General features: G+C 52.5%; 1 protein-coding gene across 1 annotated transcript in view; it reads right to left on the bottom strand.

The window, feature by feature from the left end:
* Positions 1–3,195, bottom strand: part of ARRDC1 (arrestin domain containing 1) — a 59,629-nt gene extending 56,434 nt beyond the window's left edge. Inside the window, exon 1 of the mRNA XM_075906000.2 lies at positions 2,964–3,195. Coding sequence (XP_075762115.2) covers positions 2,964–3,081 — 118 coding nt within the window. The 5' untranslated portion in view covers positions 3,082–3,195. The remainder of the gene's footprint in view (positions 1–2,963) is intronic.
* Between the last annotated feature and the right edge of the window lie 15,260 nt (positions 3,196–18,455).

Below are 18,455 nucleotides of genomic sequence, written 5' to 3'. Positions count from 1 at the left end.
TAGTGAGGTGCAGCTGCACTCAGGGCTCTTCCTCAACTATAGCCAGTGGGCCTAGCACAAACACCACGCTGCCTACCCCCATCACCGCTGTCTGAGAAAGGAGAGGGGAGAAATGAGGCCAAGTCACACATCAGGAGCCTCCAGACAGCAACAGGCCTGATTCTCGTTTATTAGTCAAAGCCCAACTGGTCCCAAGGGAAGATGCTGAAGTGGGACTTTCACCGCACACTGGAGCGTGAGCTCTTCACCAAGGGAGCTGCTTCTACAGAGGTCTTCAGAGGCCACTGCAACTTGGAAGCCACATAGACTGAACAGCACGGGCAGTGGAAGAGCGAGGATCCTCTGGACCCAGCCACGGGCTTTGTCTCTAAGCTACTCAATTTGTCATCTCTTTAATCTCATGTTTGACTAAGCAGTTAGGTTGGGTTTTTGGGGGCGGGGGGAGCAGGAGACTATTCTCTGCAAGGTCCCTATACACAGCCTCTTTCCCCACTCCCTTACATGGGGCTGTAACAGAACTATTGGCTGTAAAGCAAGACACACACACTTCCAACTGTTCTGACTGAGCATCTTCCATGCGGATGATGCAGTAACCTCTTAAAGCAAACCCATAAATCAGTCACAATTAAAACACATAACAGAAATCAGAGCAAATAGCCATACAACCTAGCCTCTCCCGCCATACACATGCTACAATGACAGCAGGGTTCAACACTTGGTCACAGTTCAAGTATTTTCCACAATAGTTTGGCCTCTAAACACAGAGAGATGCCACCTTAGGACCAAGTATTAACATGTGCTCCAACCCAGCTAGCTATGACTTACGACAAGCTGGGACAAACTGGAAACAAGCTAGCACCCAGATATTAAACTTCATGCTTCCGATCTTATCTAAAAGGAAGAGGTCTAGTGGTGGGAGGAGGGGAGGAGAAGGAGGGAGAAATGGGCAGAGGACAGTTTCTCTCAGTGTACTGTAGGATTTTTTTGCAGCCAATATTGGAGACAGTACTGGAGTACATGGACCCTGGAGTACTGGAGTACATGGACTTCCTACATTCCAAACCCCAAGAATTCCCTACACTTTATGGGGAAGCTCAGAATCAGATCTTAACTGCTTGTGCCAAGGTCCGTCTCCAGTAAGATCACAGCTAGATGATGGGTCAACACTACATGTCTGTTTTAGGGTTTATAGCAGGGCTGAGCAAGAATTCTTGGAGTGGCTCTCCATCAAGATTTTGGTAAGTGATTAAGGAGCTGCACTTTTCTATGGAGGGAGTGTGAGGTCTGGGCCAGAGGTTGGGTGTAGAAGGGAGCCCAGGGTAGGGGACTGGGGAGCAGAACAGTGTGGGGTGTGAAAGGAAGTTTGGGTGAAGGAGGGGGAGTTGTGACTTGGGGTGCAGGATCCAGGAGGGGATATGGGAATGGGGGAGGAGAGACGTAATGCGCGGCCCCTGCCCCCAGCACGCTCACCACAGCTCCCATTGGCCAGCTGATGCCATGCCTACAGGCACCGGGCAGACAGCCTGCCTGAGAGTCCAGGCGGGCTGGATCCAAAGACTTGGCAAGCTGGACATGACGTGCATTTTGCCCACCCCTGGTTTACAGCATCCGAGTGCCTTCCCCCAAGTAAAGGCTGTTAAGAGTCGTGCCAGAAACACCTGAAATCGAGAAGGGTCCTAGCAACAGCTCTCCAGCCCAAGTCTGAAAGGGGAGCATGCGCACACACCTTTGCTTTGTCCAGATACAGCTCACACCAAACCCAGGTGGGAGAGAAATTAAATTACATACACAGGGAAACAACATGTGGTCCCCTGGCACCTTAGAGACTAAGCAGAATATACAGAATCAACAGCAAAACCCACTTCAGATGAACTGGAGGGGAAATAACAGAGAGACAGACAGTGAGCAAACTGTTGCTAACGCAGGCTATGCTTAAACACCCCAAAGCTATCCTGAGTCCCAGCACGCACCTACCCATAGAGCAAGTTCTCTTCGTGCTGCCCGTGAGAGATTTTTTAAAAAACCAAACAAAAAACCCCCCACACGCAGAAGGGAAACTCCTCCGTCCCCACCCCCAGACGAAAAGGGAGGCAAGAGAACGGAGGAGAGGCTGGAGGAGGGCGGCCAAGTCCTAGCCACAGGAGGTGGGATGAAACAACACAAAGCCCCACCAGCGAGGAGATGGGCTGGATGCCTCCAAAACTGCCCCCCCCAGCAGACTTCGCTGAAAATCCATCTCTTGCGAGTCACCAGGCAGGCAGCTTCTAGTCAAGCGGCGTGGGGGCGGAGGGGAAGCAGTTTACAGAGGCCCAACCTGTTCACACTGAGCTCAGCCTTTAAGTGCAGGGATGGACCCGGAGGGCAACAGGGGAGCCTGCGAGCGGTGAGGCTCCGGTACCGGGAGGCCAAGTAAGGGGCGCAGGTACCGCGGCGGACAAGCTCGCAGCCTTAGGGTCCTGCACCCGGAAAAACGCAATGGGCGAGGAGAAAGGCACGGCACTGCGGCAGGGAAGCTCGCAGCCCCAGAAGCACGCTGTTCGGGGCAGAGGGGTCCCGCTGCCCGGGGATGGCGGGGGCACTGCGGCAGGGAAGCTCGCAGCCCTAGGAGCACGCTGTTCCGGGCAGAGGGGTCCCGCCGCCCGGGGATACCGGGGGGGGGGGGCGGCACTGCGGCGGGGAAGCTCGCAGCCCCAGGAGCACACTGTTCCGGGCAGAGGGGTCCCGCCGCCCGGGGATACCGGGGGGGGGGGGGGCGGCGGCACTGCGGCAGGGAAGCTCGCAGCCCTAGGAGCACGCTGTTCCGGGCAGAGGGGTCCCGCCGCCCGGGGATACCGGGGGGGGGGGGGCGGCACTGCGGCGGGGAAGCTCGCAGCCCCAGGAGCACACTGTTCCGGGCAGAGGGGTCCCGCCGCCCGGGGATACCGGGGGGGGGGGGGGGGCGGCACTGCGGCGGGGAAGCTCACCGCGGTACTGCAGGCTCCCGGAGAGGCGCACGGTGACGCTGCCGGCCAGCGGCTCCCCGGGGCTGTAGACGACCCGGCTCTCGCTCAGGCGGATCTCGAAGAGCTGCACCTTCCCCATGGCCGGGCCTCCCGCGGCTGCTCCCCGCAGCGCTCGGGCGGCGGCGGCTGCTCGCTGGCTGGCTCGGGGGAGGCTCCTACCTGCTGCGAGTGACGCGCCAGCCGGCCACGGCCCAGCCCCTTAAAGAGCCAGCGCCGCCCCGCCCAGCCCTGCCCCGGGCCGGTACGCGGGGGGGGGGGGGGGGGTCTAGCAGCTGTGGCCCCAGACGCGGGGTCCCTCCCACCGCGCCCCCCATCCCCGCGCTGCGGCCGGAGGAGGAGGGACCCCAGCCCGGCAGGCTGAGATCGGGATCCAGCCGGGAACCAAGCCAGTTTCCAAGCACCAAACCAACTGCCCCAGTGGCTAGGGGCAAAGGCACTGAGCCAAATGCCCCAGGTCCTGCCATGCATGGGCTTGTATAATTTTTGGTGGTGCCCCATTAGCCACGCCCCCGTGCCCTGTTAGCCACGCCCCCTTACAGCCCCCTTAGCCACGCCTCTGACCCCCCCCTTTAGCCATGCCTCTGGCGGTAACACAGAGGGGGCAAGATGGACACATGACCAGAAGTAAAAGATGTCATGTCACCCCTCTCCAAGGGCTTTTCCCACCATCCTACCAACAGGGATTAGATTGGCCCCCACCAAACCGCCCGCATGCAACTATCCTGCAGTTGCATTAACCCAATGTGTGTGACATTAACTCGGGGCAGAGAGGCTGGGGGAAGGGTTCCCTCTAAGGCTCTGTCTACGCTCGCGGCTTCTTGCACAAGTACAGCTGTTCTTGTGCAAGAACCCACAGAGCAGCCACACTGCCTGCCTGCTCTTGCGCAAGGAAATTTACAGTACGGCGTGGTAAGAGAGGGCGTCTTGCGCAAGAGCTATGCTCTTTTCTAACAAGTGTAAGCTCTCTTGCGCAAGAGGGCAGTGTGGATGCTTGGCAGGGACTTCTTGTGCAAGAAACCCCTATGGCTAAAATGGCACAGCTCGCACATGGCACTGTAGACGTGCTTGCACAAGAGATCTTGCACTAGAACCCTTACGCAAGATGTTCTTGTGCAAGAAGCCGCCAATGTAGAAATAGCCTAAGAGTTTCCTCCCATGAGCAGAATGAATTTTGTGTTGTGCACCAGTACTGAGTTCATGTGGCTTGTTTGGATGACAGCAGAGGAGGGTGAGGAGTTGGGGTGGGAAGTAGCAGGCACCAGGGGAGCTGATGGAACAAGGGGAGGAGACATGGCAGCAGAGAGAAAAGGTTAAGGTTTAAAAATATTTATTAATAACTTGGGGGCCACAGTGGCACTGCCCTTCTCACTGCCCTCAGCGCTCCTGCAACCTGCCCCCCTCCACCAGCCCTTCTCTCCCCCTTGTGCCCACTCCTCCAGTAGCCCCACTCTGATCACGTGAGCTACCCCGCCTCATCCTCTCTCCTAACACCTCCCTCTACAAACTTGCCCTGCCTCTCTCCTTTGGTGCTGGTCCCTCCCCTGCAGGTGTCTACCCTTCTGCTTCACCCCCTGGTGGGCAGGAGCCAGGTTGTAAGTATGCTCTGTCCCCAGTCCGAGGGAGGGAGCATAGGATACCCCAAGTATGCTCCCTCCCTCCCTGCCTGTCCTGTGGCACCATCCCTGCTGTGTTTGCTGGCAGATTGTGGACACTGGAAGAATAAATAAACTCTGTTCATCCACCGAACAGGTACAGCACAGGTAGCCGCAGTACAAGCTTCCCCCGGCTGCTCAAAACCTCAACTCAGACTTTTACCTGGCTCCAAGTCGCTATGAGCCTTTATTTTGTTGTCCTGGGTCTCTCTGTGATGGGAGGGAGGCAAGAACTGTGAGTCATGCTGGTGGTTTCCTGTGATGAGAGCAGCTCCCCAATACAAATTGCCTTGAAACCCCACTTAGCAGCTACTAGCTGGGTTGATTATCACCAACCTGGCGGGATTCACACTGCGGATGGAAGTCTTGGCTCTTCTGGCACATTGCGTAGTCGCCTGCCATTGCAGTAGCATTGGCACAGTCCCACTAGTAGTAGAGAAAGGGCTCTGTCCCATTAAGGATCCCAGCCCCAGTGGCTTTCATTTTAGCAAGGCTAATCATGAAGCTTCACCAGGACTCTTGGAAGTCAGTAAGCATAGAATGATTGGGCGAGATGGCAGGGCCGGCAGGTATAAGAGGCATGGGAAGATGTTGCCTTCCCACACTACCAGGCTTGGCCTCACCCACACTGGGCCACCAGAATGCCAACATGGAGCCATGCTGAAGCAGTAGGCATTCTGGGGGTGGAGTGTTGCTGCCCACGGGCTTCAGCCATGCTGAGACTGCGGATGCTGGGGCAGCTCTGGGGCCAGGGAGGCTGGGGACACATTCCAGGGAGGCTTTGGGCAGAAGGGGTGAAGCTGGGAGCTTGCTTCCCCCAACCTTACGTTCACCCACCGCCCATAGTAGAAGGGACTAAGTCATGAAGGGTGTGTCTAAACTACATGGCTCCCTCGATGGAGCCATGTAGATTAGGCTGATCCGCAAAGGGAAATGAAGCTGCGATTTAAATAATCGCGTCTTCATTTAAATTTAAATGGCTGCCACTCTGAGCCGACAAACAGCTGATCAGCTGTTTGTTTGCTCAGCGTGCTAGTCTGGATGCTCCCACACCGACCTGAAAGCCCTTTATCGACCTCCTCGTTATGCCTCGTAGGATGTGGTTTACCGGGGAGGTCAATAAAGGGCTTTCATGTCGGCAGGGGAGCGTCCAGACTGCCCCGATCTGCCGACAAACAGTTGATCGGCAGAGCGGGGCAGCCATTTAAATTTAAATGAAGCCATGATTATTTAAATCGTGGCTTCATTTCCCTTTGCCGAACAAACAAATCTACATGGCTCCATCAATGGAGCCATTTAATTTAGACGTACCCTTAGTGCCAAGACACAGGCTTGATGAGTCTAAACCACCCAAAACAGTGGTCTATCCAGTTTCCTCTTTCAAAACTTCCAGTGAGGCCTCTGTTCCATTGTCCTACTGGTCTTACAGTTAGGAAGTTTTCCCTTGAGATTTAATCTAAATCTGCTCTGCTTATCTGCAGCTACATGAATGCCCTGAAAGCTCAATGCTTATCTAACAGCACATAAAGAAGCATGAGGAATAATATTTTCAGAGTGAGCTGGTGAACAAAAGGATGTTTTGTTCACTGTTTTTAATTACATATTTTCTGTTTAATTTGAATTTTTACTCATTTTGGGGGCAAAAATGTCTACAGAAAATTATGTTTTTTAAAATTGTTCTGAAATGTTTTCATGCGATTGTGTATGTCTAAATCCCACTTTCTCTTCTTTTTAAAAACATCTCCCTCCCCGCTTTTTTCCCACTGGAAAAAAAGAGAAATGTAAAAAAATATGAGGAAGAATTCTAAAACAAAGTTTTTATTTGGAAAGTTCATTGAAAAACTAAACATGCCAAGGAATATGAAATTTCTCCTGGACAAATGTAATTTGTCAGAATCCCAGATTAAAAAAACAAATAACCACATCTGTTTACAATTTTTGGTCCCAAGCACACCTTCTTCTACCTGGGGAGCAAAGAGTAGCTGTACTTATAAGATGAGGAAACCAATGTACACGTGCAAAGATGAGTCATAAGTGTGAAATATTATTAGTATATCTACTATCTACCCCAGAGTGTTTGTCTGTTTGTTCAAGAAATCCTCTTACACTATAAGAGGTAGGACCACCAAATTTGGTATACAGTTTCCTCTTACCAAACTTACAGCAACGTAAGGGTTTGGTTGTGCCAGAAAAGTGGGATGTGCCTGGAATGGGATTGCTTCTCAGAAAACCAAACAGAAAAGAGGTACAATCACCAAGTACGTGAAAGGGGCTGGCTGGGGATGCAACCCCCCTCCAATATAGGACTGCCCCAGCTCTGAGCCTTCCACCCCCAAATGCCCTTTCGGAGAGGTGGGGGCTGAAGCTCTCCCCCCAGATTCATACAGGGACATTGCTGGCTGTTCCCCTACATTAGGGAGCAAGGGGAAAGTCCACAGTCCTCACTCCAGCTGGGAGTGCAGGGGGCAGACAAGCTGTGTACTTTGCTCTAACTTCCTGACAGGGCCAGGACGGGGAAGAGCAAGCAGACCTGGTACAAATCTTGACAGGGGGTGGGGACTTTGGTCCTCTCCTCTCCACACACCCAGTCCACTGCCCAGAGTCCCTCCTCACTCCTGCACCCCCAAGATCCCCACGCCTTTAGGGATCTGAGCAATGCCAGGTATAGGAGCTAGTGGGAAGGTGTAATAGCTAAAGCTCAGGAGTTTTCTTCTGAATCAGATCTAAGTGCCATTCCTTAGTCATCTCTTCCTGTGTGACTTGGGCCAGTTGTGTCAGTCACTTCTCTGCGCTTCAGTTTCTCCACCTACAAGCGGAGGAGTGTTGTACCTTACCAAGGGAGGCTGTGAGGCTGAATTTGTGAGGCAACCAGCGACCTCAGTGAGAAACGCTGTAAAAATGTCCCTAAATAACTCCGTCATGCCTGACAAGTACATACACATAGGCCAGTTATGTGAGCCCATCCAGGTGCTCTTTCTTTGTAGTGCAATTGCAAATCACAGGGCCATTTCCAGATGATGTGTGGATCTAGAGATGTGATGGAGCTTTGGCGCGCTCTGTGGATTTCATATACTGATGAGCACTGGACATCATTCCTTGGTCACTTATCGTTCCTAGGCAATGTATAAACACTGCAGAGAAAGCAGTGCAGAGAACCGGAACTCCCATAACATCATAAGTCAGGCACGTCAGCTATAGTCATGGGGGGGGGAGGGAGAGAAAAATGCTAGTAGAGACAAAGCCAAGATAGCTAAAGCTTAGAGATGGGCTGAATTGGGCCCTTGGATTTATATCAGAAAGAAGATCAAGAGGCGACTTGATTACAGCATCTAGGCTCCCTCACAGGTACTAACAGCCAGCTAAGGACTTGGGCCTGTCTGGATCTTTCCTACTTCTGTTGCTGCTGTTTGTAGATGAAGTGGCAAATGCCAGAGTATTCCAGGTGAAATCGCACCACTAATGGATTCTAACACTTCCCTCACCGTCCTTGGTCTTCTCAGCGCTGAAGTTTCTTAGTTTTCTTAGCTGATGTTTTGACCACCGCACCAGATTGCTTTTATTTATGTATGATAGCACCCAGCATGGCCTACGGCCCAAAAACATAACACAACCAAGCTGAGGTCTGCAGTGAGGTATTCTCTGTGACACCTACATTTTTTCCCAGTAAGTTGCTGTTAACCCTTGAACCATTGGTGTATTATTTTTGATTCTCTGTGTTGCCATTGCCCCTAGGGGAATCCTAGCCACCAAGCAGGATGCTAGTCATAGAGTTTAAAGCCACACAAGACCATTAGATTATCCAGTCCAATGGTTACCTCTCTCTCTAAATATATATATACACACACACACACATCTCATAGAGCTGGAAGGGACCTGGAGAAGTCATCGAGTATAGTCCCCTGCCCTCATGGCAGGACCAAGTACCCTCCCTGATAGATTTGCCCCAGATCCCTAAATGGCCCCTTCAAAGATTGAACTTACAACCATGGACTTAGCAGGCCAATGCTCCAACCACTGAGCTATCCCTCCTCCTAAGCTGTGGGTTGGGACCTCAAAGTGGGTCTGCATGGCTCCCAGATCCCTGCAGCTCCTAGGTGCAGATGTTCAGGGGGGCTCCACACTCTACCGCTACCCCAAGCACCAGTTCTGCAACTGGCAATGTCCGGGAACTCCAGCCAATGGAGTTGCAGGAGGAGCTGTGCCTATGGGCACGTGGCGCTTCCATCGCTCCCCGCATAGACCTGTAGGCTGTTTCCTGGGTACCATCTTAGGTAAGCGCTGCCCAGACACTGCACACACCCCGTACCCCAGACCCCTATCTCAGTCCCTCTCTGCACCCTGAACCTCTCGGCCCCAGCCCGGAGCCCCTCCTGGACCCAAACTCCCTCCCGCACCCAAACTCCCTCCCAGGGCCCACACCCTCACCCACACTCCGAACCCCTGAGCCTCAGTTCAGAGCCCCCTCCCTTATCCCAGTTCCTCATTCCCAGCCCCTGCCCTCCCCACAGCCTGCACCCCTAGCTGCAGCCCTCACCCCTTCCCTCCCCCAACCCCCAAAGCCAGATTGCAGAAAGGGAGGGACGGAGAAGGGAGGGGGAATTTGGTTTTGGGCCCTTAGAAATTTGGCAACCCCAGCTCACAGGACTCAGGTTTTTACCACAACCTTGTAGCCCACTGAGGTGAAGGAGGGCTACTCCTGCGGCCCACTCACTGGCCTACCTTGCCCCTTGCTGCCTTACTCAGGCAGCACTTGCTCACCTCAGGGTGCATCCACACTGCACCGGTTTTCTGGAATAACGGCCGTTATTCCGGAAAAACAATACTAGCGTCCACACTGCAATTGCGTTATTTCAAAAGAAAATCGAAATAACGGGGGGGCTTTTTCCAACGCTGGTCAACCCCATTCTGTGAGGAGTGAGGCCTCTTCTGAAAAAGCTTTTTTGGAAGGAGGGGTGGGGACGCCTCGCTGCTATGTCAAAATAGCCCCTCCCTGGGGCCATTCTAAAGTTATTCCTCCCTCGTGTCTCCTGGGGCTCTATCCAAATAGAGCGTCCGCATTAGGGGAGCCGGCCTCGGGCTAATTTTGAGGCTTCCCTGCAGTGTGGACGCTCTATTTCGAAATAAGCTATTCTGGAAGATATCTTCCGGAATAGCTTTTTCCTAAATAAGCTTGCAGTGTAGATGTACCCTCAGGGGGTGCTGTGAAAACAGGCCAGATTTCTGCTTCCCTCTCTGAAGGGAAGCGTCTCGTTGTGACGTAGGCATTAAAACACAAAGAGTGGGCCAATGGCTAGGTGGGAATCTCTCTTCCCTCCCACTGTAGAGCCTCAGCCCCGGGCCGAGTGGGCGTTAGTTTCTCAGTGGTCTTCTACGAGCCCAGCAAAGAGCAGGCCTCGCTCCACCTGAGAAGCTGTCACTGAAGTGAGCAGGGCATCGTCTGTGAGGGCTGAATTACAATGGAGGAGCAGACTCTGAGACCGTGATCCCAGTGAATCGTCTCTTAGGCCTTGTCTTCACTGCAGACAAAGACGTGTCCTTAACGCACGTTAGCCAGCCCCAGTTCAAATTCTAGCAAAGGCAAGGCAGCTAGGGTTGCCAGGTAGACCCCACCAAAATACTGGATGCACTTGGTCGTGGGCGGGGGGGGGGGGGCAGAACCAGCCGGGAGGGGGTGGGGCGGGAAGCAGAGCTGGCGGGGGGAGGTCCGGGGGCTGCGGGGCTAGACGGGAGGAAGCGGGGAATGGGGGGGTGGGAAGCAGAGCTGGTGGGGGGGGGGGTCCGGGGGCTAGACAGGAGGAAGGGGGGATGGGGGGTGGGAGGCAGAGCTGGTGGGGGGGGGTGGCGGGGAGGGTCCGGGGGCTAGACAGGAGGAAGGGGGGATGGGGGGTGGGAGGCAGAGCTGGCGGGGGGGGTCCGGGGGCTAGACAGGAGGAGGGGGAGGGGGAGGTGCTGGGAGCCTCTGCCCCCGCCCAGCTTCTGCACACAACCAGAGGTTCCCAGCGGGGAGGCGGGGCCGCGATTGGCGCTGGGAGCCTCTGGTTGTGCATAGAATCCGGGCGGGGGGAGTGGCTGGGAGTCCTGGCCCCCGCCCTGCCCGGCTTTTGCACGCAACCATAGGCTCCTAGAGCCAATCGTGGCCCTGCCTCCCAGTTTCTCCCCCGCCCCTGCCAGGCTTCCATCCAGCATCCAGACGGGAATTCAGAAAATACCACACATTGCACGTGTCCGGTATTTTCTGAATTTTCCTACTGGACAGACGGTGCAAATACCGAACTGTCTGGTAGAAAACTGGACACCTGGCAACCCTAAGCAGCAGCAGCTCTAGCACAAGCCAGCAGACTCAGGGCCAGCCCACAACATTTTGGCACCTGAGGTGAGGAGCTCAAATGATGCCCCCATGTCCCCTCGCTTGGGCCAAAACTTTGAAAGGTCTCAGTTCTGCCTCCTTCCTGTTCTACATGTTTTGTTTGTCTATAAAGTGCTACCAGACCATTTGCTTGCTGGTTTTTTTCTGTAACCGACTAACTCGGCTACCCCCTGATATCCCAATAAAGGAGAACTAACAACTTAAAATGCCTTGTTCAAAAAGTGTGAACTAGTGGTGCCTCCCCCAGTCTGGCACCTGAGGCGGCCACCTCAGTTCACCTCATGGTAAGGCCAGCCCTGAGCAGACCGTGTCAGAGACGAGCCTGGGGTTCAACTCGACCCACTGCCTTGTCTTGTCTCATGTCCCAGCTTGGGTGAGCCAAACGGAGCCAAGAACACACCCTTTTCCCCTCTGCTACAAGCAGCACCATGGGGGTGTGAGCGGTGGGCTGGGCTAGCCTCCCTGAATATGACCCATACATACCCAGATCCACTAGCCCTTCCCACCATCTGTGCAACCATGGCTGCCATTCCCAGCGTGCTAACGGGCTCAAAACCAGCATGAGCACATCACCCCAATTTCCAGCATAGACACACACACCAGGAAGCCAAGGCCCCTATCCAAGAATCATCCCATCAACTTCTCTGGGACCAGCTGTGCAGCAAGGTGTACGAGCCAGGTATCAGAACCTGGCTCAGGATTTGATGCAATCTGCCCGACTGTGTGTCCTTGACTCACCGTGGGGTGAAACGCTCCCCGCTGCTTCCAGCCTATTTTGAGGGGTGAACTTGAGAGGATCCCCTACTCACACAAGTGGTTCAGCTGGGACGGCAGCCCCCCCAGGGTAAGCGAGACTTGCACAACTGGCTCCGAATTAACCAAAACCAAGTTAAGTTAAAAGTAAATTGGCTTTCCTCCTCCCTACCCGCCGAGATTTAACTACTTCCCGAAACTTACAAAAACAGCCCGCAAGGCGGGAGAAAAACTCTGCCCACCTCAGGTCCGCCTTTCCCCCTGAAAGAAGGATGCTCTAGACTTTCAGGAACCTGCTGCCTTCAGCTCAGGAGGCTGGGATTCAATTCCCAACTGCACTCGACCTCCTGTGTGACCCCAGCTCCCTGGGTTCAGTTCCCCAGCTGTAAAATAGGAAGGCTAGCACGGCCCTAGAGGGGTTGCTGGGGGGTAATGACAATGGTGAAAGCAAGGTGCTCAGAGGCTCTATGGTGTAGGGATGTGAAAGTTTAAGCAGGTAAATGATACGCCTGGGCTGATACAGGATGTAGGGAGCCTGTTAAAAGCCGGCTTCCTGCACACACTGGCTCTTGGGGAGCTGCTTGCTGCCCTGTGTGGAACTGCTGACATTTCAGTGGTTGCATGGTTACTTAATTACATGCATTTTAACATCCCTGCCCTGGCAAGGCTGGTCAGGTAGGTGTCTAATAAACATCAAAAGACAGGCTTCCTTTCTGGTGTAATCTCGCAGCCATGGTGAAATTGCCACAGATCCCTGCTGTTTGTATCTCTATTCTGTCCCCTGAAGTACTGGCTCCCAAGATCTGTTGTCTGCTTTACCCCCTTCCTTTGAGGGCTGGCCCAGTGGATTCCACCTGTTTTCTTAGCACAATTAACCGCCCCCTTCCCTACCTTCACTTTCACCAGGGCAGAAGCGGTATCTTGGTTCACAGCAGTGTATCAGCCCCTCCAAGAGCCTGGCTGAAAATCGATCTCCAGTCCTGAGAAGCGCGTTCAGGTTGCTGTTCTCACAACCTGCCAGCACCGTAAGCCTGACATAAAATCAAACCCTGGCGGCTCATGGGCATTAAAGCATCCATGGCACTTACTGTAAGAATCTGTAAGCATCGTGCCAGATTGATTTCCCAAGCCCAAGGGGGTGGCCAGGGGAAAGGGGGCCCAGTTGCACCTGGCAGACCAACTCCTCAGGGATCAGCAGAGCTGTGCGCAGGAAAGGGTTAACTTCTCAAACAAAGCTGCATTCAGAGGCTGCCAGGAACTTGTTCTGCCTTCAGGGCATGCTCAGCCAATGAACATTTCCCCTTCTGATGTAATGCGGCTGGCTCCAGTCTTGATGGTGGGGTCTGATGGAAGTTCAGAGACCTGCCTCTCCCGCTGAGCCATTCAGATCAGAGCCCCAGAGGAGCAGAGGAGGGGAAACCCTGACTGGGCCCCGACCAGCTCACCTACCTGGATTTTACTTTGTCCCATTATCCTTTGATTTGATTTTTACATGAGGTCACATGAGAGATGAAAAGGTCATGGGAGTCATGGGAGTTGGACTCATCATGGGGCTGATGAGTAATGCCTGGCAAACCTGTACACCTAGCAACAATTAAGGAGGACACCTTTGCCATGATGTAGGTGATAAATACACTAGCAGTTCTCATTACCTGGACTAACCTGCCAGGCTACTGTGAGCAGAGGTCTCTGGTCAAAAATGAGTAGCCAGGCTAAACTCCACACTCCCGAGTGCACCAGCGATTTTCTAGCCTGCCTGGATTACCCTCAGCTGACTAGAGTTGCCAGGTGTCCGGGTTTGAACCGGGCCCTCCAGAATTTGAGCTTTCTGTTAAGGAAACAAATTGAGAAAATAGAAATGAGAAAAGATAAATGTCCGGTATTTTCTAAATAAGATGTGATATAAATTGTGATTAATGGCCAGTGGGTCTGGTATTTTTGTTGGAACCATCTGGCAACCCTACTGACCAGGTTATAACAAAAACAACCGAGCTGTGTCCACAGCAACTTTCTTTATGACTTGACGGGGTCTCAGCATTAACCCCTTTTGTAGCAGTGCATTGTGGGAAAATCAGGTCTGCTCTCCCATGGTGCCTTAGCGGGGCAAGCTGGCAAGGGCCGTGCACGAGAGCAGCACATGCAGCGTGAGAGGTTGTTGTGCACAGAGATCTACACTGCGGCAGAACCAGTCCGACAGGTTACACAGGCGCTCGCAGGCTTGTAGTATGAGGAGGATTCAGGTTTCGGGAGGGACTGAGCTGGATAGGAGGGCTCAGGGATGCATGCTGGCCTAGGCCCCACAAACATGAGCCTTCCAGCATTACACTAGCCGCTATGGATACGGGACTATCCCCCCCCCCCAGCAATCAGGGCCCATTTTCTACCCCAGCTTCTCAGCCACCAAGGGCCTTTTTTCTCCCCTTCTTTCCCAGCACTGCAGCCAAGAGCCGGGAGGGATGGGAACGGTTTGGGTCAGAGGGCTACTTACCCGGTGTGCTGACAGGCAAGACGGCAGAGCCCAACCCTACTGCCCACTCATTGGTGGGACGGCTGCCCGTGGACACTCTGGAAGAGAGCTTGCCCCTGCCTGGTCCTGCCCCCAGCGGCCATTCTCACCTCACGTCCCTCCGAACAGCAGCCCCTCATTGCGGAATGGAGCATGCCCCTGGCATGTCGGGAAACAGCCCTTTTCCCCAGGGCTCCCATTTGTCCTGGCACAACCACACCCTGACCTTGCTTTCAGTTAGGAGAAGAGGAAGCTGCCTGCCAAATTTGGTGGCTCTCACTTTTCCCGTTTAGGAGGAGTTCTTGAACAAATGGACTTGCAGACAGACACACTCTAAAAATAGACAGACAGGGCGGGTGGGATTGGATAGATAGATAAAGGGTGTGTGGGGGGATAGATAGATAGATAGATAGATAGATAGATAGATAGATAGATAGATAGATAGATAGATAGATAGATAGATAGATAGATAGTGTGCATGGGGATGGATAGATAGATCAGTATAAACAAGTTATTGTCTGTATGAAATTTCTTCACAAGTGGTTTTCATGTGGCCTGTTGTAAAACTAGGCAAATATCTAGATGAGCTGACGTGCCCCTGGAATACCTCCGGGTACCCCTGTGGGCACACCTGCCCTGGTTGAGAACCTTTTGCTCCGAGTCACCTTGCCAGTGCCACCTCTACACACTGCCTTAATGCACCCTCCAGTTCTCCAGCCCAAAAGGTTTCTGCAGCACTTCCCAGGGGGCCCACATGAGGACAGCAGCACTGGATAAAATAAAGGTCTATGCATCTTGTTGCCATTTCATAAACTACGCAGAGTACAAACTTGAGGCAGCACGAGGTGTCGTGCTCCTGATAGTTCCATCCCCACGTGTCCCCCTCTCTGTGTGACCTGCCCTCTCTTGCTGTGTCCGTACATGGTACTAATTAAATGTCATCTATGTTGTACATCACTGCTACTGCCACTGGTACATGCTCCAGGGCAGCCCCAGCCAAGGCACCATGACAGACCTCACAGCATAGAAGATGCAGGGTGACCCATTCCTGACTCTGGTTCATTGGCAAGGCAGTAAAACATCCTACAGCCGAACTATGTCTGTATTGAGTGCTGGTATTGTGAACAAGACCACAGCCCCGTTCAGTGGGCTCAGTGCTGTACAAACCCATGGGCTTTGTCTAGAGTACAATTTAAAGGAGTGTTGTTAGATGGGATTAGCTAGCCGAATCCAATACTTTCTAGAGCAGTGTTTCTCAACCTTTTTTTATAAAGTACCCTTTTTTCAAAAAAAAAAGTATAAGTACCCCCAGTACCGAGAGTTTTCAGACACACTGTTTCTACCATTGCAACACATTTGTTTAAACAACTTGATTGTAGCTGGGCAGGCGATGAAATTTTTGGGTGTAAAAAGGACAAAAATAATAAAATGCTGTAAAACTTAAAACACAAATAAAGTTTTCTCTGAATTTCAGTTGTGTTGATGTATTCCCCCCCCCCCCAGATTTCTCTCGAGTATCCCTAAAGGTTACTCGTACCACTGGTTGAGAAACACTGTTCTAGAGCAAGTATCAGAGGGGTCGCCATGTTAGTCTGAATCTGCAAAAGCGGCGAGGAGTCCTGTGGCACCTTATAGACTAACCGAAGTGTAGGAGCATAAGCTTCCGTGGGCAAAGACCCACTGTGTCAGATGCATGTAGTGGACATTTCCAGAGGCAGGTATAAATATGCAGGCCAGAATCAGGCTGGAGATGACGAGGTGGATCCAATCAGGGAGGATGAGGCCCACTTCTAGCAGCTGATCTGGAGGTGTGAATTCCAAGAGAGGAGAGCAGTAAGTCACGACAAGGCGAGTGGTGCTATGCTGGGACTAGTGTTGCCCCCAGTTTGATGTGGTTCCCATCATTTACAGGGTTTATAGTTCAGGTCAATGGCTCTCAGCATTATACAGATTGTTGCATCACCCCTGACTGTAGTTGGGGGGTGTGTGTGTCCGTGTGTGTGGTGTGGGAGTGCTAGCACAATGGGCCCTCTAAGCTTTAAGGCAACAAATCATATTCATAATAATAAGCCATTGATTTCCTATGATCAGAGAGTTCATGGCTAAAAATAAGCCAGCAGAGAAGAACACTCACTGTTAATTCCCGCCCCCTTAGGTGCAAGAGTAAGGAAGTGAGCAAACATCATTCTTCCCATTACACAGGTGGGAAAACTAAGGATTGGTTCACTTAAGAGTCTGTCCTATACTGAGTCAGCACCATCATGATTAGAACTCAGGAGGTTGTGCCCTAGGGTCCAGGCTCAATCTACTTCCGCAGGGAGAAGGGCCAGAAGTTGTCGCAGTGACTCAGCAGGTGGCGTTTATGCCTGTGAGTCAGGACAGGTAATGCTTGTACAGGGTTTTGAAGATGCCAAGTATTATGCAGGCCATGAATATTGCTCATGGTGCTCAGATGTTTTGCTGCTGGAAGCACTGGCTTTGGCAAGATTTAAACCACAGTTCCTGGCCACTTACAGGCACTGGACATCATGTGAGATTCTCACCAGAGCTGAGGCACTGCTGTACCATGCTCGCCATATTCCAGGCAGCTTGACTCTGAAATTCCCCCTGCATCTTCATGGCTGGCGATGCTCCCTCTGAAAGTATCGCTGTTGGGTGCTGCTGTGTCCCACCCCATGCGCAGCTGCATTTCAGTGGCAAGCAAAATGCGGCTGATCTAGGGTGTCTATTTTGGGAGCCATTCTGAGAGCCTTTGGGGTCAAAGATGTTCCAGCCAATAGCATATTCTTATCACCAGGGCTCAACAAACCGCGGCGAAATCCGCATGTGCACGCCGCTGGTGAACGGGGTGACCGGCTGAAATCTACTCACCACGGGCGAATAGATACACGGATTTGTCGAGCCGTGCTTATCACAGACTCTTAAAGGCAGCACTGAGCTTATGAGTAGAAAGAGCTGATTTTTAGCAGGTCAAATTTCGAGCAGTTGCAATGCTCATTAATTCCAGCTGAAAGAAAGAAGCAGCCTATGATTACACTACACAATTTGCGTACTTTTTTCTGATAGTTTTTTTCAGAAGAGGCTTTTCCGAAATCTGGCCCATCTACACTGGGCCAAATTTCGGAAACCCTTCTCTTTTGGAAGAGCCCTTCTTCCTCGTGGGAGGAGGAAGACAGGGCTTCCGAAAGAGTGCGTCTGCTCTTCCGCAAAAAAAAGTGGAAGAGCAGCTGCATTCCCTGGACACGGCGAAGTTTTTCCAGTATCCCGAAAAAAACCCGTAATGTAGACATAGCCCCAGCCAAGCTGTAGATTCAGGCATACGGGCAAAGAAGCTATTATTGACATTGTAGCACAGGTCTGTATCCTACACAGAACTCCCCCTCCTGGCTAGAGGCATTGGCTAATGCCATTGTTAATTCGAGTGTCTGTTCTCAAACTGATTTTAGAACTGGTACTCAACTGAATTCAAAGTAAGAGAATTCATAGTTATGAAAAGTGTCTGAAATGCCCCGGGGACTTCTGTCCTGTACAACACCTCCGCCCGTCGGAGCATTTCTAGGTGTGTTGCAAGGCCACATAGAAAACAAGGCTGACTACCGCCCTCCGACGCTCACAGACAATATCACAAGCTGCCTGCATTTATGTAGCACTGTCCAAAGACACATTTCCAGACCGGGTGGGAGCTGTCTGACTTTCTGCCCCGCGTGGCATTAACTCAGCCACGGCCCCTGTGTGCAAAGTGTTCTGCAAATCTCACTCCTGCTGTGCCCCTAGAAGGAGCTCTTTGCTTCAATGATTTAGCTCTCAAAGCAGTTACTTGGCCTGGGGGTGATCAGGGTGCATAGTGCTGCCTAGTGAATAAAGTTGAACTGTCAGCCTGTTCTCCAAGTCATGTGTGCAGGGGTTGGCTGTCACCAATGCACAGCACCGGCTCCCCACCAGCTCCACAAGCTCTTGCAAAACTCCCCCACCCTCACCATAACTCGCAGGGGAGAGAATTAGTTTTAGAAAAACTGTAAAAGCCAAGTTCGCGAACCAGACTCCACAAAGATCCTCCCCAAATAAGGAGCCGGAGGTGATCAAGAGGGCAGAATATTGCACTGGGAGTCAGGACTCCTGGCTTCTGGGCCTTGCTCTGCTAGTGGCTTACTTAGAATCATAGCCCACTAGAACTG

The sequence above is a fragment of the Pelodiscus sinensis genome, chromosome 23 (assembly GCF_052426305.1).
Source record: "Pelodiscus sinensis isolate ZL-2025 chromosome 23, ASM5242630v1, whole genome shotgun sequence".
NCBI lineage: Eukaryota > Metazoa > Chordata > Testudines > Trionychidae > Pelodiscus > Pelodiscus sinensis.
Note: the sequence above shows the minus strand (reverse complement) of the source record. Positions and strands in the feature narration are given on the sequence as shown.